This window comes from Heliconius melpomene, chromosome 6 (assembly GCF_056956725.1).
Source record: "Heliconius melpomene rosina isolate 202511_hmr_F chromosome 6, ASM5695672v1, whole genome shotgun sequence".
NCBI classification, from domain to species: domain Eukaryota; kingdom Metazoa; phylum Arthropoda; class Insecta; order Lepidoptera; family Nymphalidae; genus Heliconius; species Heliconius melpomene.
This window is the reverse complement of record NC_140394.1, coordinates 14,207,026-14,228,897: the sequence shown is the minus strand read 5'-3', so window position 1 is coordinate 14,228,897 and position 21,872 is coordinate 14,207,026. Positions and strand designations below refer to the sequence as shown.

At 37.7% G+C, this 21,872-nt stretch overlaps 1 protein-coding gene across 1 annotated transcript; it reads right to left on the bottom strand.

The window, feature by feature from the left end:
• Positions 1–496: 496 nt before the first annotated feature.
• On the bottom strand, positions 497–21,001 carry LOC146538725 (uncharacterized). Its single transcript, XM_085187332.1, has 5 exons — positions 20,802–21,001; positions 7,291–7,308; positions 6,092–6,197; positions 4,632–4,727; positions 497–4,319 (listed from the first exon to the last, which is right to left on the bottom strand). Exons 1-5 carry the CDS (start codon positions 20,802–20,804, stop codon positions 1,225–1,227), a joined length of 3,318 nt encoding a protein of 1,105 aa, XP_085043458.1. The 5' UTR covers positions 20,805–21,001; the 3' UTR covers positions 497–1,224.
• Between the last annotated feature and the right edge of the window lie 871 nt (positions 21,002–21,872).

Genomic DNA, 21,872 nt, shown 5'->3' with positions numbered 1-21,872 from the left:
TCCAAAGAATTATCATTTGACAAGAGGTGCTAAGATGCTGTTTAATAAATATTTCAAATTCCGTTACGTTCAAATTTTCATACGTCTTCTAAAAAATATTTTCATAGGTACTGGTCAAATTTGAAGAAAACTTTTATTACTTAGCATCAGGTCTTACGGATACATATATTGCTTGTTGGAAGTAAACTAAAACAGAGTTACAGACATCCATTAGTAAGAAGTGTAATACTGGTAATACTTGAAAGTGTTTGTTTTATTATGTTGTACAATAAGATTTAATTACTTAAGGTACACAATTTAAGATCATAGGTATTTAACATACATAGGTGAATAATATGAGATCGACAGATCAATATTTTTTTATAAAAAAAAACATGTTACAACAATATAAAATTAATACTTTATAACGAAAAATATGAATATCTTTAAACTTAGGCCAATACATATATTAATTCAGAGATATGTATATTAATTACGGTAAGTAAAGAAAACACAATTATAATATTTGTATAAGTATTTTATTAATCGTTTTTACATGCCCAAAAACGAATATACAATTTAAAAATAAATAGAAAAAATATTAAAGTAGAATAAATTATGTTACAGACTATAGCTATAAATAGGGCTCACACTAAATGATATTAAATAAAAAAAAAACATTTTTTAACGGTCGTTGCAATATTTCGCACCTTAAGAATTATACCTTTTAAAAATATCAAGTTTTGGAAAACGTCAAATAAACATTATTTTCTTTCTCAAAATCATGGTTTTTTTTATTAGGTCACTATAATTCTAAAGCTGCGATTTACTGTATAATGAAAATAATGATAAATTACTTTTAAAAAAGAGTTTTGAATATGTACATTGATTTTTGTACGATTTTTACAATGGTTTTTTCGAAAGAAATTTATATAAGTTATCAAGAAATCTTTTTAAATGCCTTTAAACACTTTTTAAATACAACTAACATAATTTAATAACAATTTAAGAATTAATGTTTAAAACTCGTCCGTCAGTCATGAATGATATATTCTTAAATAGATCAATCTAACTGTGACGAGTTTTAAATTCGATAGATGGCGTTGAACTAAAACTAGAGAAAGCCCCTAATGGCCCCAGTGGATTTATTGAAACCGATTAGTTAATTTAATTTGTATTATCACTATTCAACATTCCGAATATAATCAAAATCGGTTCATCCCACTGGTTCTTAGACTAGAACGGTCACGTTTTCTTAATTTTCTCACCGAATTCTGGTGTTTTACGATCAACGTCCTCACTTATACTGGTTGCTACTGAAATTTCTGTGACAGTCTCAGTTTTCTCTTCGTTTTGACCAAAGTAAATGGCTACGTCGTTATCTTCGACTTCATCTACAGGTTTAACTTTATCTACGTTAGGGGGGGGTACTACTATGGTGTGTGTGACAGAGTTATCAGCTCTCAAGTCACAATCTCCATGCAAATTGTGCAAATGGTGTTGATGATTTATTTCTTTTTTCAATATATGTTTAATATCTTGGTTTGAACTTTGAACTACTTGATCGGATTTCGTTCTGTCAATAGGTTCATAACCAGCGGGAAGAACCAACCCGTCTAAATCATCAAACGATTGATAATCCAGGTTTTGGTTTTCATTTGTCTTAATTCGGGTTTGAACGTTTGATTGATAAATTTGGCCATTGTTTGGATTTTGAACGTTTGATGGAAAGACCTCGGTAACTTTGAGCTGAGGATTATTTGAATGATATGAAATACTTTGTTTCGTTTGAGTTTGATACGTTTTCGTATTTGTGAGTGGGTCATCTGTATGTTTGCTTGAGTTAGGCTGCTCGATTGCTTGTAATATACTCTGTAATAGTCCTTCCGATAATAATTGTTCGTGAGGTATCGAAGGTTTTCCTTTCCCGTCGTTGGCTGATTGAATTTGTAATGAATATGTTGCCTTGTTTCCTTTTACTGGTATATCATTTTGAACGAATTTTTGGCCATTATTATTCAATTGTTGGCTAGTCGATACAATTTTTTGCTGCAGTTGTTTCGTCTCTTCGCTTAAATTTTTTATTTTTTCTGATGTCTGATGTATTTGATCGGATACGAGTTGTAGAGAATTTGTTTTATATAGATCTTTTGGATTTAAAGATTTGCCTTTTTGTGCGCTGTATTTTATAGATTTTTCATTTTCTACTTGATTTGGTAGTATGGTTTGTACTAATGTATGGGAAGCTGTCGACAAATCCTTTGTATTGTATGATACGGATTCACTTCCAGATACTGGTGTATAAAAATCATTTTGTGGTGAAATTAAAGTTTGATGATTCTTTTGCAAAGTAGATCCTAAAGAACTTAAGCTGGCAACGTAACTTGAAGCTAATTCTGAAGGTATTTTTTCCCCTAATCTAGCAGCTTTCAATATAGCTTCATGATAGGGACAATGTTTCAAAATTGCGGCCGCTTCCAAATTACTAAGGTTAGCTAAAATTGTTCCATCAATTGTTGCAGCGACTACGTTACTGCTGGAACCAGAAGCTGTGTGATCGCCAACAGTTAAGAGAGGAACAGAATAAGAATCTATGGGTGAGCCATATAAATTACTGGGCTGGTTTTGATTTTGTTGGAAGTTTAAAGGTTGTCCGGCATGAGGTAAACTGTAGAGATTCGTAGGTTCAATAGACAATGATAGACTATTAAAATTAGAACCGTGATTAGCTGAAAATTGATTTATGTCTTTAACTTCTCTGATTGGTGGAGGAAGATATGCTGGGCCTTGTTTCACATGATCTAAGCCGTGAATATCCTTATGATGTGAAACTTTCCCAATTTGTTGGATCAAACCTTCTGGAACGGAATCTCTGAATTTTATGGGATGCCTTGGTGAATGTCCTCCTGTGTGAATGGAATGGCCGCCACCGGAAACAGATCCGTATGGAATCGGTAAGTTAGATGGTACAATTTTAGGTACGCCATATTGATTTGTAGGTGGTAACCCATATAATCCTGAGGGTGGAATTAGTCCTTTTGCTCCTTGTTGTCTAATTGATGGTGGATAAGGACCATTTGATAGGGAATCCAAAGGAGGGGCACCGTAGGAATCTATTGGTTTTTCAGGAATACCACCTATGAATGCTAATTCGCCCTGAGGGATATTATTTTCAGTATAATGAGCTTCGAATACTGTTTTAGATTGATCGATATTATTCGAATCGCCTCCTACAATAGCATTAAGATCGATATTCGCCAATGCATCTTGGTGAACAGAAGAGTAACCAGACGAAATTTGGGCTCCAGAAAACTGTGAGTGTTGATTAACATTTGGTAAAGAATGTCCATCTAAGTTTATGCTGACTTCTTGGACTACAGGAGGTGGAGGTCCATATTCATCTAATGTTTCAATATGACCAATACTGTGGCCGAGATTTTGAATAGTTTGGATTGTATGAACATTTTGACCAATTAAAGGTTTTGATACTCCTGGAATTGGTTTCCAACCGTCATATAAGACATGAGGAGGGGTCGGTGGTGCTGGAATACCTGGGTGAGGTGGACGTGGGTTCGGGTCGGGTTGAGGAGGCCCATAATGGCCGATATTGCTGAAGTCTTGCAATACAATCTGGTCATTTGGTCCAATAGGCCCTAAAGGCAGTCCAGGAGGCCCGTAAGTATCAGACGGGATAGGGAAATTAGGTTTCAAATTAACTGGTAGACTAGATATTGGAGTTCCGTATATAGGAGCTGGTAGATTTAAGCCCAAATCTAAATTGGTTCCAATGCTTGTACCAACGCTGGTTTCTAGGGTACCAAAATTGGAACCTATAGTACTGATACTACCAAAGCTGGTTCCAATATTACCTATAGAAGCAAAGTTTTGAGGGAAAGAAATAGGCACTTCTGGCACCTTTAAGTTTTGAACATTTACAAGTGGTGGCCCGTAGGTGACTTTGGGTGGTCCATACACAGGTTTTGGGGCACTATAAATTGGTTTTGGGACCCCGTATATTGGTTTTGGAGGAATTTTGGAAACTTTGAATGGAACACCATAGGTTGGCTTTGGAAGTGATTGCTTGGGAGGGCCATAAGATTTCTTTGGCGGGCCATAAACAGGTTTCGGAGGACCGTAAATTGGTTTCGGTTTGGACGAGATATGAAGTTTTGGGGGTCCGTAGATTAGTTTTAGCTTACTGATCGGAGGGGGAGGTCCTTCGTAGTTTTGGTTTGGAAATGCTACAGGAGAAGGGGGTCCGTAGGCCCCTGGAGGGGTATCTAGTAATACTGCTGCTTCAGGCACTCCATATACCGGTGCAGGTTGTGGAAAATCTGGAACTGAAAATAAATCATTGTAAATATTCTAAGAAAAAAATAACAATCAATTGCTCTTTACTTATTTTTTGTATAATTTTAATAACATTATTAATGAGCATTTTTCTTGAAAACATAATTACTAGACGACCCTTGACGCGTATAGTACTTGACGCGTGTAGTTGCTATAGTAACGTGTGTATTGTCAAATGTATGGCAGTGAGTGCCGTCCCCAACGTTGAATGGTGGAACGTAACGTTCTTTACCTCGTTACCAAACGTAGGAATCGAACCCATAACCTTTCGCGTAAACACTTATAAATCAACATTAGCCTACCAGTGGGTATACTAAGTGGAGGTCCGTACGCATCGCTCGGCAAAGGCTCTCCATATGAGTTAGATAAACCGGCGTCTCGTTTTTGTGCTTGAGCTCCTGCAACATAGAAAATAAATATTTCAACAATTCCATTGCCTCAGATTTTATGTGAAGCTTCATGTTTTAGTGATGGAACAGTCTGTGGGATCTTTGTTCATTAAGAATACGCAAATGAGCGAGACACAGACCATAGAACACTTAGGAATCGCAATAGATAACAAGTTCACTTTTGTATATTAGGCTTTTAGTTAGTATAGTAGAGTTAGAATTTCTAGAATTTTAAAAACTCCAACTAAAATAATTTTAAACTACTATCTTGTCAGATGAATTTTAGACTGAGTAAGTAATGAACCGGTGCAAAAGAGATTTGTTAGATACACTTATCTATATATACGAGTATAAAAGGACCTCACTGACTGAGGTAAGACGCACGCACATCCGTAACCGCTGTGCGTAGAAACGTGAAATTTGGACAAATGTTTACTTTCGTAATCTGGATATCCACTAAGAAGGGGTTTTGAAAAATTTTAACTCTAAAGGGGTAAAATAGGGGTTCAATGCACGGCACAGATTTTTATAAAATTTAAAATTTAGATTTTTAAAAGTATTTAATTGAACACGTGTTTCATCGTTTTCTAGAATTCTCCCTCTAAGGGTGCAAATAAGCTGTTAAAAGTTGGTATGGAAAAATTCTTAAATCGCCACCGATTTTTATAAAATTTGATATTTAGATTCTTAAAAATACTTAATTGAACATGTGTTTCATGGTTTTCTAGAATTCACCCCCTACGGGTGCAAATAAGGGGTTGAAAGTTTGTATGCAAATAAGGGGTTGAAAGTTTGTATGAAAAAATCTTTAAATCGCAACCGATTTTTATAAAATTTGAAATTTAGATTCTTAAAAATATTTCATCGAACACATGTTTCATGGGTTATTAGAATTCACCCCTAAATACGCAAGCGAAGCTGCGCGCGTCCGCTAGTAGTACATAATTATAATATATATTTTTTTCTTATAATAAAAGTAACACACTGTAGCTCGACATTTAAAACGTACGCGTAGTTACAAATACGCATCTTTTTCCAACCTACCTCACAATCACATTTTTATTTTTTGTTTTGTTAGTAATTTTGTTTATGTTTGTGTTTGTTAAAAATATTTGTATCTTTGTACAGTTTTTATGTTTTCTGTAACTTAATGTACTTAGGAATGCGCAGTGGTCACACAAGCCAAATCGGGCTTAAGACCGCGAAGAATAATTAATTTTAATGTACTTTGTTATAAATAAATAAAATAAAAAAAAAAAAAAAAATTGTACGTGCATTACTTACTTAATTGTTTTTAGTTTTTAAAACAACTAAATATACCTTTTACTTAAATTCTTGGATAGTATCTTTAAAGTCAGTACCTCAACTCTTACCTGATTGTGTCGCTTCGGCCACTAGGTCCTGTTCTGTGTCCTTACTGACGAGACCTGGTGGACTTTCCTCAGCAGAAACTGCTACAATGAGCAGCACCAGCATTAACTGGAAGAAAAAAACGAAAAATTAATATGAAAGTCTCGTATTTATTTCAATAATATATCTCTATAAATATGATTGACACTGGCAACACTGCCAACTTGCCTCGACAATTATTATGGTAGTAGCATAGTAGGGCCATAATTTAAATTGTAAGAACAATAATAAAAAAATTATATACATCTTGGGAAAATAATTATTATTTATTAATATTTTCATTTCTTCTTTCGCTCTCCGCCTATAATAGTTTATCAAACGTTGCTGATATACACACTGACATTCCTGAGATTAGCGCGCACAACCAAACAAACTGAATTCAAATAGAAGTATAGATTACAAATTGTAAGTAAACTAAACCAGCAACTTCCGATTAAATAAAAAAGTATGAGAATGTTTCACACAAAGGTCCGTGAGATTGACACTGAGCGTGTGAGAATGACCTATAACAGTCGATATAGTCGCCATCTCGACCCCGTGACTCAAGCGTGTGACAATTGAAACAAAACGCGGCGTTGAGTTCCACCATTTAACACGCAATGCCTCATATATTCAGCGGAAAGTGGGAATGAAGTGTCTTAACACTAGGTTCCCAGGTTCCCTCCGCGTATCCTGATATGTGCGGGATACAGCGTAAAGATAGAACAACTTTAGTTTCCAATGATGTGGGGATGTTGTCTTTAAAATGATAATATTGTTATAACACGAAAGTAATACGAAGTAACGAAGCTTAGGCGCGTCGTTAGTTTTGGTAACAACCAGAACCAGAACCGACAACCGCCGTATTTACAAAGCCGCTATGGACCTTCATACATTCAGATACTACTGAATGGTTACTTTCACTCGCACGCCCTGAACTAATAACCGTGAGAACGAGACGTCAATTACATGTGACCTGCCATCTCTGGGTCGTGGGTTCGATGACACGTTCTTCTTTGAAATTGTAAAGAAATGTATTTTACACTGTCTCCCAACTACAGTTGAGCACATGAGTCGATGAATATAGGTTCGCTTCTCACTCGGGGGAATAATTTTACCCATTTATATTTATATTCTCGTTCGAGGAATCGAAAGAATGTAAGACTGTATTTAAATAACTCACCTTTCGCCATCTTTGTATCTGAAAAATAAAAAAAAAAATTATTGATAATATAAAACATAAATATGATATTGTGAGACATGTGTATTCTCCCTACATTCATCTAAGAATAGTTACAACGAAAGCGCTTTCCTTGTCGATAAATTGACAATCCATACCTATATTATAAATTCGAAAGTAACTCTGTCTGTCTGTCTGTCTGTCTTTTACGCAATCAGGGCCAAACCGCTAATTTAATTGTGATAAAATACTCATATAGAGATACTTGAGGGTCCCGGGATGAACATAGGATACTTTTTTTTTCTCATATTTGTAATATTTTCGATATATATCAATATATTAAAATAATTAATTTGACAAGCAATTTATTCCGCCATGTTAATAACAATCGTCGCAACGCGTTGCTAAGCAACGGCTTGCAAAGTTTGTTGTTTTAAGAAAACATCACCCAAAGTGAGTTTGCTTAATGCATACATGGCGTACGCCGATATAGATTTGTATATATTAACAAAAATTAGATGATTTCTATAATTTGATATTCATCCTTATGAAAATAAATATAATAGTCACTTTTAGCATTTCATCTAGATGGAAATTATAGTTTACTGTATAACATCCTAATAAATAATTAAGGAGATGTCACTGATTCCAAATGACCTAGCCTACGAGTGGTATAGTATGACCCGACGCGAACGGGCAGATGACTTTGATGATTTTGTAAATTTTTATAGATTTTCGAATTACTATTATTTTTATGTAATTATTTGCTGCTTATAATTAATTTAGCTCAGTTCGGTTATCTATACCGATGTTATACACTTAAAATATCGTAATTTTAATCATTTGAGATTTTATTTAATATTGTTCGCAAAAAATAATAATTATTTAATATAGAAAAATGTTTAGTACGCGCGCACAGCAAACTTTAGGTTTTTTTTTCTAATATTAAGAATTTCCTTTAGTTACTTTTACTTCTTTTGTTTGTTCATTTCGGTTACTCAAATATTTTTTCTAATAATAAATCTCCACTTATTATTATTTTTTAACTTATTTTTTTAAATTATTTAGGCTTATATTTTCGCGGGCGTAGCCGCGTCCGGGCCCACTAGTTTAATATAAAAATGAATCTTCATTTTGAACCAGTAGATCGATTGCATATATACAATAATTGATCCACATCAGTACCTATGATGTAACAGTAATTGGAGAATGAAGTAAGTTCCCTCTACCTATCCTGCAGACTTCAGATAGCTGGAGGGGTGGAAGTCATCGCCATGCGTAGCCAACAGGCCAACGAAACTTTAATTTAACTTAGTAGCGGCAGTTAATCCCGATTCAATCCTTTTTAATTTATTTTTCAGATTCACGATGTATAATAGCAAGGAAAATTGAAAAAACCTAGACACACACTGCTCTTTTCGTCCAAATCCGAGACATCTGGAGGCACTGTGTGTTCAGTGGTGGAACTCAACGCCGCTTCCTCCAGAAAGGACAAAGTTCACAACTCTTACATTACATACTCGCACTGACCGGCCGAAGCCGCATACAGAGGTAAGTATGAAAACAAGAGTGTCGTCATCAAAAATAATATTATTGAACGTTACGTATTAAAAAGTGAAAATGTTGTTTTTTAAAAGTAGAAAGTTGTTTAACGGGTTCGATTTCGGGGCATATATTTTATGTGTATATGAATATCGCTATGCCTCACTAAAAACAGAGCTGTTTTTAATTAAAAAAATGTAATATTAAGAAAGTTAAGGCTAAGACATTGCGTGCCACCAAACACGCCATATCTCTAAAAGTAGGCGGTGCGTAAGGAGTAGTATTTAAATAATAGGTTCCCGCTGCGTCCGTCCAAAAATTGGAGGTCTCAAGTTTTTTCTGAAGTTCAAGCTTAGTTAAGCCAGAGCCCTTTCATCTGATACCTCACTTGGACTGTATTTCGTGTGACGTGAAAAAGTGGTAAAGCACAGGCTCTGCCAAAAAGCATATTACTCTGTTAAAGATTATGTTCGCGATACAGATGTTTGGAAATGAGTTGCTCTATTTCTAAGTTAAAATTGTTAATTGTAATTTGTAACAAATGTTGGCAATTAAAAAGAGTGGCCATGAGCTCAACCATTTGAACGGGCTTTTTTCAAGTCAAAGTTGCACTTTTTTTTTGGTTATTTTATTTTGCATTTTTTATTTTATTTTTATGAGATGTCCAAGTGAATGTTAAGCATTTTTATGGAATAAAGATATTTTGACTTTGAATTTAATTGTTCGTCGGAATCCCGCTTACACGCTGCTACTGCGCCACGACGCGACGGTTAAACTCCGCCGTACAACACACTGTCTCTGTTACATACGGGAAGATGAATCTGTTACCTTTCACAACTTTCCACTAAGCAGACCGACTAGCGATTTGAAAGCCAAGCATATTATTAGTAAAAACATATAATTCTAACAGGTGTATGACGACATTCCAATAGTGAAAGTGGTGTGTGTGGTGTGACCAATGAAATGTATCAACTTATTATTATATATTTCCATACTAGGTTCCCAAGTTCCCTCTTGTTATGCCCACGAAATGATATATAAGTAAACACAGATCACAGGTTGCGTATGGCATGGTAAGCAAAAAGAGCCTATTACCTCGAATAGAAAACGAACCCACAACCGTCGGATTTATAGTCATTTTTTTATTACTATAAATCGTAATTAAAATAAAATTTATTTATAATGATTTTAAGTAATTAATTTATTTAAAAAATATATTTTTTTTAGGGTTTTTAGTATCCTTTTGTTTATTTGTTCTTATATTTGATTAATTTTATTTGAATTTTAAACTAGCTGATTAATTTATTTAATTTTTAAGTTATTGTACCATTAATTTAATTTTAATTTTAAAATTAATTAATTAATAAATGTATTTTACTTCCTGATTAATTGGTTATTTTCGTTCTTATATAGCAAAACAAAATAAGTGAATTTAGAAGTTGAATTTATTTATGCTCCAGGTGACCGTAGATCTGGTATTAATTTGACAGGCATAGAAACGAAACAGAAAGTGATTCTATAAAGGTTCCGTTTTTTTTTTACGGAACCCTCGTTAGGCGAAATCGAGTCGTTCTTAACGGATTTTTTTCTTTTGAACACGAAATCTTAAAATTGGACTGAAATGGAAATAATTTATATCCCACTGTGATACGGCGGCGCTAAACCTTGTAAATGATCAATTTATAGAAACATAGTAATAAAGAAACATAGTAATGTAGACGTGACCATTGCTTTCTCTAAAGAGGAAAGGAAATCTGTCTAGTCATAGATTCATTATAAAATAGACATCTCTATTGATGTTATAAAAGTGAAATTTTTGTTAAAATTCAAATAAATCCTGGTAATATCGTATAATGTAAGATTCATTGAAAATAATATTGTTCATTTCCTGGTATAAAATGCTAAATATATTCAATAAAAAACTAAAACGATGCGTTCAGTTCCGCCATCGCATACACGGGCGGTGCGCGGGGCGGTGCGCGGTGCGGTGCGGGGTGCGGTGCGTGGTGCGGTGCGGGGAATTCAGTGTTTTACCACAATGTTCCCTTTGCCCACCCTGCTATATGCGGGTTACAGCGTGAAGCTCTCCTTACATAAATACAGATATTGTTTGTTCTACAATTGTGTATTTAACTGTAAACATAATGGCAGTGGATGAGAGCCCATTTAGGTGAACGAATAATTTTCGATATATAAGAAACAAATGCCTTAAATAAAAGTAAAAAAAATAATATAATTATAGTAGTATAATATATCAATAGATGAAATGAAAGAGGTAAAGCATGAAGCTCTACATTTACATACTTTTTTTATGAGAAAGGTATTTTTGTTTTAATACAAAAAAAAGGTTTTGACAGATGGACAGACAGACAGACATACAACGGAGTGGACCTATAAGGATTTTTGATGTCTATAAAGGCACCGTTCTTTTCTATTAAAATTCAGAACCCTAAACGTTCTTCAAATAATTTTAAATATTCCCTAAAAAGGTAGATGAACCTAGACTCACCGTTGACCCCACTGGGACTGCCAACATACATACATCGAACATCTGTCACTTGTAAACTCTTTGCCGAGGTCATCTGAACAGATCTCGGGGCGTCGCCCTCGTGTCGTGTAGCATTCGTTTTAGAATACTAAACTTTAGTTTCTAATGCGATTTGAAAATTGAGTGACCGTGACCGCGGCGGTAGTGGGTTCCGCCACTCACTCATCGCCGGTGTGAAGCTATCATCATCATCATCATCATCATCATCAGCCTGTCCTCGTCCACTGCTGGACATAGGCCTCTCCAATGGCACGCCACTGAGCTCGATCTTCAGCTCTTCGCATCCAGCCGCTGCCCGCCACTTTACGAATATCGTCACCCCATCTAGCTGGAGGACGTCCTACATTACGCTATACAAGTGTGAAATCAAGATAATAATTTACAAATAAGAAACCCCCGACAAAAAATTTGCAATAAGTAATCAATCTATAAAAATAACTAAAAAACAAGTAGGAAAGTGCTGGTAATCTTTAAACATCTGAACATATGTTGTTGAGTAAGAAAACTCGCTGAGTCGCCACCACCACTACCACCACCACCACCACTCAGCCAGAACATGATTGTGGCTTAAATCTCAAGCAATAAACAAGAAAGCTATATATCTATATAAATACATTCGAAATTGAGCTCCACTCCACTGCCTCATAAGACCGTGACGCTAGCACGTCGTTACGCAACGTGAGAGAACCTTTCAAAAATTCCAAACTGTCTTTTACAAATCAATTAAAAAACTTTTATTATTTATATTGTGTAATGTTTTAATTATATAAGACTAGCTCATACTTGCGGCTTCGTCCGCGTGGTCAAGTGGGAATAACTACTCGTTGTGTCATGACACGTGACACAGTCACTCTGACCGCAGACAGACACCTTCCTAGATGCATGAGCCGTCCAGTACATAAACATTTTATTTTTAACCTGTAGGTCCTAAGATAAGCGCGATCAACCAAATAAACTCTTCCTCTTAATAATATTAATATGGACTAATGTAGATGGAACTTTTGTAGACGCGATGGCTGTGGGTTCAGTTCTCTTCATCTCTCGCTCTCAGTAAGACAAAATGCGAGGTTGAATTCTGCCACTCCTACAACGTAATGTCCTAACACTGGGTTCTCGCTGCCTACCATTAGGCGTTTAGATTATACCTACTAATGACTAATTATTATACTTATATAATATTTTATTTTTCTATTAGAAGCACCAGAGCGCATCTAATAAGCCACAAGATAGCTATTGTTCACTCAATTATATAAAATATTGTAGTAAATATTAATTGGACTTTACGCTGTTCCGAATACAGCAGAGTAGTAGGAGGGAAACTGGTGTTGAAACACTCACACTTTATGTATTGGATGGGTCGTGCATCTAGGAAGACATATAGCGACATATATCAATACGTATGTCGAGTGGCTTAACTCACAGCCGTGCCGTGTGTTATACTCGTATATGAGCAGCAGAGCGAGAGAGTGATCATAATTTATTCCCCTGAAGGGGAAATCGAACTCACTACCAATTATTTTTTATCCGTTTATATTTTACATATTTAGGTAGTAATTTATGTAGTAAAGTATTTGAAAATTCAAATACTAAAGTAAGTAGTAAAGTATTTGAAAATTCAAATACTTTATAATATTCGGAGTGCAATTCAGAAAATTGGACTACAATGAAAACTGTAGTTTGTTTATTTGAACGCGTTAGTCCAGGAACTATTTGTTACTCTTCTTCTTCTTCCTGGCATTAATCCCGGCTATTACCAGGGTCTGCCTTCCTGCTTAACCTACTCCACTTTGCACGATCTTTTGCGTCCTCGGTGGTTAGACCATTGGCTCTCATGTCCTGCATCACGACATCCAACCAGCGCTTCCTTGGGCGTCCGGGAGGTCGCGCCCCAGGAACTAGTATAGCAAGGCACTTGCGTCCGACATAGTTCTTAGGCCGGCGCGCAACGTGGCCAAACCATCTCAAGCGACGCTCTTGGAGCTTATCCGCTACGTCACGGACCCCAAGACTACCTCGAATGAATGTGTTGCGTATGCGGTCAGACCGCGTTACGCCGCACATCCACCTCAGCATCTTCATTTCCGTGACGTGAAGCTCCAGAGTGTGCCGAGATAGTGCTGGCCAACATTCGCTGCCGTATAATAGAACCGGTCGGACGATGCTCTTGTATATCAGCCCCTTGAGCTTGGGCGGTATTCTGCGGTCGCAGACCACACCAGTGACCTCCCGCCATTTGGCCCAGGCAGCGCTTATCCGGCCATGGACATCGTGGTCGATGCCTCCAGACTCGTGCATAACGGATCCAAGGTACCTGAACTTCTCCGACTTAACGGCTGGCTCAGGACCTATAAGGATGGTGCTCGAGTCCCGGCTCCCGCAGACCATGTACTCTGTCTTCGACACATTTAGTTTAAGACCGCCGTTCTCAAGCGTACCCTTCCAGAGGTTCACTTTACGCTCCAGCGTCAGTCGGTTCTCGGCAATGAGTGCTATGTCGTCGGCATACATCATCAGCCATGGAGGCTGGTCCTGGATGTGAGCCGATACAGTATCCAGCACTACATTGAATAAGAACGGACTAAGAGCCGAGCCCTGGTGAACCCCCACTGTAATCGGGAAGGGTCTAGTGTCGCCAACAGCAGTCCTAACCATAGAAGCGGAATCGTGGTACATGCCTCTGATAATCTCAATATAGGCCTCAGGGATCCCTTTGGATCGCAACGCCCACCAGATACACTGACGAGGCACACAGTCAAAGGCCTTCTGCAGATCTAAAAAGGCCACGTGCAGAGCTCTCCTTTTTTCCCTGTATGCCTCCATCAAAGTTCTGAGGGCGAAAATGGCGTCCATGGTGCCCGATCCTGGCTGAAATCCATATTGAGACTCAGAGACAGTACACTCTCGGCGGAGCCTGAGGTCGATCATGCGCTCGAAGAGCTTCATGGTATGACTCATAAGCTTAATGCCCCTATAACTACCACAATCTTGAACACTGCCCCTTCCCTTGTAAATAGGGGTAATAAAGCTAAGCCGCCACTGATGCGGCATCTTACCAGTGTTCAAGATATGGTTAAAAAGGTCAGTAAGCATGAGCACACCAAGAGAGCCCAATGATTTCCACGCTTCGATCGGAATGTCGTCAGGTCCCACCGCTTTTCCGTTCTTCATGCGTCGAAGGCAATTACGTGTTTCGTCAAGGGTTATTGGGGCAATAAGTCCGAGGTTAGGCGGTGGGTCGTGATGAAGACTGCATGGGTGCTGAGTATTTAGCAACTCCTGGAAGTAGCTTCTCCACCTCTCCTTCACAGAGTCATGATTACAGAGCAGCGTACCCTGGGAATCTCTGACGCAAAGACATTTTGCAATATCTTGCGTCACTTTATCCCGGGAACGTGCCAGTTTGTAAATGAGCTTCTGCCCCTCCACAGTTTCAAGTTTATCATACAATGGTGACAAACTCTCACTGCGGGCTCTGGCTACAGCTCTTTTACTGGCACGTTTAGCTACTGTGTACTCCAGTCTGTCTTCAGGAGAGTTGGATTCCTGCCACTTCTTAAAGGCAGCCTTCTTTTCACGAGTCACCTCCTGGACCTCGTCATTCCACCACCATGTCTCCCTGTCGATGACACGTCCTCCCCTAGAAACGCCAAGAACTCGCCTGCCTGCCGCAATGATTGCCGACTGAGCCCGATCCCAAGCATCCTGAGCAGTCTCGGTGTCAGTCGAAAGATTATGACTTTTCACCTCTGCCAGGAAGTCGGTCTGCATCGGTCCATTCAGCAACCACCACTTGATCCGAGGCCTACGTTTCTCGGCTACTTTCTTCTTCAGAGTGACGTTAAAGTCCATGACAAGAAGACGATGTTGGGCCGTTAGGCTTTCGCCTGGAATGACCTTACAGTTAGTTACCCTGCCCATATGACACCGTCTGGTCAATAAGTAGTCTATTTGAGTTGAGTGGGACCCGCACTTATACGTGATAAGGTGCTGAGAATTCTTTTGGAAGAACGTATTCACGACGGCCAGATCAGACGCAATACAGGTTCTCAGAATGTTTTCTCCCTCTGCATTGCGAAGACCGTGCCCAAAACCCCCGTGAACACGTTCATACGGCTCAGCAGCCCTACCGACGTGCCCGTTCAAGTCCCCCCCAACTAAGACCAATTCAGTAGACGGCACAGCAAGTAGCACCCCTTCATACTGCTCCCAGAATGTCTCCTTTTCGGCCGCGCTACATCCCGCCTGGGGAGCATAGGCACTGATTAAGTTTGTGATGACGCCCTCAATCAGTACCCTCACTCGCATCAAGCGGTCGGAGCGACGGTCAACTTCAAGGAGCCCATTCTGAAGCTCTTCAGAAAGCACTACCGCTACACCGTTTCTACCCGAAGGTGACCCAGTGTATATAAGCCGGTAACCCTGTCCGATGTTACGGGACTTATTGCCCTTCCAGCGAGTTTCCTGGAGGAAAGCACACTGGACCCGACGTCTCATGAGTACATCTGCGAGTTCCCTGCATCGTCCGGTTAGAGAACCAATATTCCACGTTGCAAAGCGGAGTTTCTGTCTGGGTACTCGCGTCTTTAACCGTGCCCGTACTTGACACGGTAGCCCTTGCCCACTTGTCGCAGGTGTAGGGCGATGTGCCTGCGCGTTGTTTAGCGGCGACGCCCTAGCCGTACCCAGTTTCTTTCTGTGACTCTCCATTATGTCGGCGGATGGCGGTTTTTTACATGGAGCGACTGCCGTCTGACCACCAAAACCCCTTTGTGGGGAAAAACCGGGGGGAGAGGAAAATAGAAGGGGTAGGATAGGTAAAAGGAGGGAGCTAAGGAAAGGAGGAGGGGAAGGGGGGGGGGGGGTTAGGACACCATTCTTACGGACTGGATGAGGATGTAAGAGTGGCGGCTCGAGGATCCGGGGTCGCGTACCCGTATGCCCATAAACAAACATCGGACAGATATTAGTGGAGCTATTTGAGGGAACTATTTGTTACTGTACACTGCCTAAGACTGCCTGGTTGTGGAGTGGTTTCGAACTCACAACCTGTCGCGATTTTAGTCACATGCCTGTTTCCCTGCGCCACGACTCGCCTCTAGCTACTGGCAACTTCAATTGCCAGAAACTTGAAATTAGTCATGTTTGATGTAAGTTAGGGAGTTAAGGGGAGCGCTAAGAGGTATAAGTGGAATATCCATTTAATGTCTTGAAATCCATACAAAAAGTTACGGGCGAATATACTTTCCTAAAAAAATCCTTTCTCATACAATTTTTCGCACATTTCATACATATTCCTACATATGTAATAGTGCATTAGACACGGTGTTGCGCCGCCGGTACAACCGCACTTATTATACTAGCGAAAGTGAAATGTTTTTTTTTATTAAAGATCTCGCTAAAGCGTTATGCTTATATGTTCTTTAACTAATAACATGTTGTTATTGGTTGAAGGATAAGGATAAGGATAAGGTTTGATAGCCTCCATATCGTCATTGAAGTGTCAAACCCACCAAACCAGAGGGCAAGATACTATCAGCTCATTCTGCAGGAATCCGCCCTGGATTCCTACAGTGCGCATCATTAGCATTTTGATATAATAATAGTGTCAACTGACAGAAGATTGCCACCTCAGTCTACCACCACGTGTGACTACCGACTACTGCAGAGTGTTCGAAACGTCGTTTCATTTAAAATGTGTAATAATCGTGAAAATCAAACAACTTATTGAAGGATACAGGTTGGAATCCAAAAAGCCGCTTAGATTGGTGAGCTTCTATGGCACTTTTCTATCTGTAGGTAGAGTAAATCAGCGCTCCTTTCTCTACTTTTGAGAATTTTAGTGAATTTTTGAGAAATTTCTCGTTGAATGGCGGAACGTAACACCGCGCATCATCCTCTGGAACGAGGAAACATTACTAGATTAAATATATTTGTTAACCCCAGACTCCCAGAGACAATCGAACAAAGTAACTTGCACAAACAGACTTCATAATATTTAATCTCTTGTCTCACAATTAGTTTAATTTAGTCCATTGTATATGGTGTATAAGAAAGGAGGTCACAGCTTCAATATTGTTAAAGGTAACATATTGTTTGACGTAAGCAGGATGTATGAGGGTTGAACGAAAATCTAGTCCTCCATATTTTTTTGGTGTTAAAAAGAAACCTAAAGGGAGTAAAGGCATTCCGTTCTGCACTATTTTAGAGTCGTTGCATTGTCAGTTGCGGAACTAAACGCCGCTATAATTTTAAATACTGATAAGAACTATTTTCGCACACACTTGATAATGGATCATAAAGAATTCCTAGTTTTTTCCTTTGTGCTTTTGCACAGTGTCACCATAAGGATCGCAGCCTCGTGCGTGGTATTTTTTACCAACATTTTTTTTGTTTCACCCTTTATCTGACCTATAGGTAGGCTGCTTTTAGAAGTCTATACCTGAAAAGAAAAACCTCAAGAAAAACGGTACTCTTTGTGGTCAAGGGCATTTTTCTTAAGATCGCATGGAAATATCAATCTCACGTCGGTAACAAATATCCTGGTGGTCTGCAGTCTCTGGACCACAGACAAAAGAAAATTGTCTATCAACACAATCAAGAGATACGAACGATTCTGGATCGTTTTTGCTGAATTTTGTGTGAAATTTGCCGCGAAACCAAAACAAGTGTGAACTTATAGTAAAACGTTAACAGAATTCCAGAAACTGGTCATTTATCTTGGCATCACATAATAAAACAATAATTAGGACTAAATTGAAATTGTACTTAACTGACCCGTTCCTTTTTTCCTCCAATCATGGAAATGATACAGAACCCCCGGTAGACAAGACCGACTCTCACTTGACCTAGCCAAAACTCGCCTAAGCATAAATTTTTATAAACAATTTAGTTTCTCACATTCTCTAAGAAATTGACAAAACAATATATACAGCTACTGCCCGCTTCACTTTCACTCTGCTCTTGAATATATTAAAATATTTATTGGCGTGTGAAATGTTAATTTCAAAAGTGTTTTAGAATACTGAAACTGAACCGTACACTGTGGAAACTGGAGTCGGGTCGAGGCCGTCCAGACTCGAGACAGACAGGTCGGGGCTACGGGAGCCATGGGATTCTTGAATAACCACAGCATGCAGAAAGAACCTAGTGCTTAGACATTCAGTTCCTCACTTTTTGCACACTTCACAACTTTGGGCACAAAGCAGAATTAGCGATTGAACCCACAATCGTCGATTGTGAAGTTAGTCACATGTGTTTACTTAATGGATATGTAAAGGAAAATGGCGATACAACTTCCGGTTAGCAAACAACATACTCGTAGCTCTTACTTGAAACAGGAAATGGATAACAAAATGTTTTGTCACTAAGTTATCGTTATTAAGTGCTGTTTATAGTTGAGTTCATGTATTTTATGAGAATTGATTCAAAACCTACTTAAGAAATAAACAAAATTTTATTGAAATATACAGGGTGGAAGAGGCAGCGCTTCTTTAATTGAAACTGCATATAGGGTAATATATTTTAAAACCCATACCTAAGAAATTAATCAAGGTACCTCAACAGTTTGGACGTAGGATTTTTTTTTCATTTCACGATTTTTATCCATACCTGTATTTTTTTTATCCATACCTGTATTTCGTGTGACGCACACATACGTATGCGACGTTTCCGATTTGACAGGTAAGTGTGTGCGTGCCAATGTTATACTTTACAAATGGCGTTTTATTTTAAAACGATATTTTTATTATTTATTTTGTTTGAAAAAATAACTTTTTCATTTTTGGGAATTATTTTTTATCCGAATTATATTAGGCTTTTATAGAGTAGTTAAAACTGTGGTTTCATTTAAAGTGGTGCTGACAATTCCACCCTGTATATATTATGTGAGGCCAGACGTGGCTCAGTGCCACAAGCGTAGACAGGGACTGTAATCGCGATAGGTTGTGGGTTCGATTCCCATTCAAGGAAATTACTTAAATATTTAATATTTTTATTTCCTCAGAATTCACCGAAAAATGGGGAACACAAGACACTTTGGTCTTAATGGGAACGGAATGTCTTAACACTAGGTTTCCAGATTCTACGACGTCTTACATCTGTCACACTATACCTCCTGCGGTCAGTCATCCTCCCGCACTTAGAGTGTGTCGGAATTGTTTCCGTTTGGCCGTGCGGGCGAAGCCGAACACTTGTATAGCAAGTCCCAGTAGAATTCAAATGAAGGCTTACAAATAGTCGCTACAATTACTTTTTCGAGAAACTCGTATATGAACGAATAAGTGTTAAATAGACAGGTTAAATAGACAGGTTAATTAATCACACAGTTAAGTCTCCCGCATATAGCAAGGAGACACTCCGTTCCCAAATGTCCCAAAAACTTAATACTGGGTTCCCTCTGCCTACTCTGCTATATGCGGGATACATGCCACAATCGGGATGGAACTGACAGCCGTCGCGTTACCAGTCAGACGCTGTCACTGCGCCTCGACGACTGCACGAGTACAGTAAATATCATAGCTTGAAGCTTTTAAAAACTTTCATTTAAACTAAAGACTTTCTCTTAATAAGTACGTTCACACATTAATTATACAAATATATATACATACATACATACATATATGTATATGAAGATGTCTGTAGACACGTAGTGGTGGCGTCTGTATCCGTCTCTGTGCGACGGTTGTGGGTTCCATCCCACACAGGAGAACTGTTCAAGTTTCCTCGTTCGAGGTAGACCAGTCCCGTTAGCCAACCCGTAATGTTTCGAGATAGGGTAATGGAGTGTCTTAATATTAGGTTCCCTCTGCCTACCCTGCTTTATGCGTGATAGGTACAATATGTTCACACATTTTTTATATAATGGAAATCTTCACATATAATAAAATTATAACTGGTCGACGTCTATACATGGAAGATATATGACAAAATCTCTCCTTGAGGCTCACAACACGAACTCGAACAACAGTTTTTAAAATGTTTGTCCGTTCGACTGTGGGTTTGTGTACCCTGTTTACATGCGGGATACACCGAAAAACTGGTAAAATTGTATTTCGAATGATTTTTATACTCCAATTTGTGAAATAGTTAAAATCATCTATTTTCAAACATCTTCATAAGAAAATTTTAATTTCAAAAAATTAAAATTTATTTTCTTTCTCTTATTATAGGCGATAGGATATTGATTATGAGGGCTACTTAGTTATTCATTATTATTTATATGAAATGTAAACGTATTTTCGTAATAAGTTAAAATATTTTTATATTGTATAAGTTTTCTTTATAAAAAACGAAGAAAATAATTCTAACAATATTAAAAAGAGCCGTAAATTTCTTTGCTACCTTAAAAGTTAATAAAACAAAAAAATATAATTTCAAAAAGCTCACCAAAATTTTATAAAAGAGGTAAAATAAAAAAAAAACTTACCATTTTATTTACAAAAAAACACAATAAAATCCACTTAAAAAACACAACACAACAAACTAAAATAAAATAAAATGAAAATAATAAATGGAAAATAAAATAAATTAACACTAATACCAAATGTCACTTCACGCGCGCGTTTTCTTTTCTACTTTTTTTTATTTTTTTTTGTTTCTCAAACGAGACCAAAGCTCGAGAATGATGTACCAAGACTGAACATCCGAAGAAAGTGGGCTACAACTTCCCATACACCGGCTGTATGATTTAAGACCTGTATCATTTTAACTTTTTAAAGAAAAGATTGCTTTATCTGTAGTCAATAGAGTGGAAATTTCAATGGAACAGATTAAAAAACTTGTATTTTACACAACTAGCTTGCTTTTTCGTACTTTTCTTTGATTTTTTCTTTGTTTAAATATAATGTAATATATTTTAAAATTAACAACTGAGTGTTGTATCGTTATTGAAATTAATGTCATTACACCTGCTGTATGAATCAACTGTACCATTTCAACTTTTTAAAGAAAAAATTGCTGAAACAAATTAAAAGACTTCTATTTTACACAACTAGCTTGCTTTTTCGTGCTTTTCTTTTATTATTTTATATTTGCTTACGTTAATTATTCTTCTTGTGCTTATATCAAAAATAAATCTTTGTATAGTAAAAAGAATTTTGTGGATGTAGAGTTATGTCAGTACAGGTACAGACAGGCCGTATGATTTAAGATCTATTATCATATTATTACATTTTATAAAGAAGAATATATCTTATAGAAACGTAAATAAAGCTAAAATTTCAGTGTTTTTTATTTAAAACATGGTATTATACCCAACTAGTTATTTCTTTGATCTTTTTCTTGTATTAATTCAATGTACCTAATGTTTTTAAAAGGTGTAAAGTGGTCAACTGGTGAGATGAGATCGTCTGACGGTCTGAGATACTGCAGCTTAATGGGAACAGAGTGTCTTCAGAATGAACAGTAGGTTCCCAGGTGTCCTCTGCTTACCTGTGTTAAGTAAGGTCGTCTTGTCGCAGAGGGACGTCTGCCTGTAAAATCGATGTCGTGCTACCTC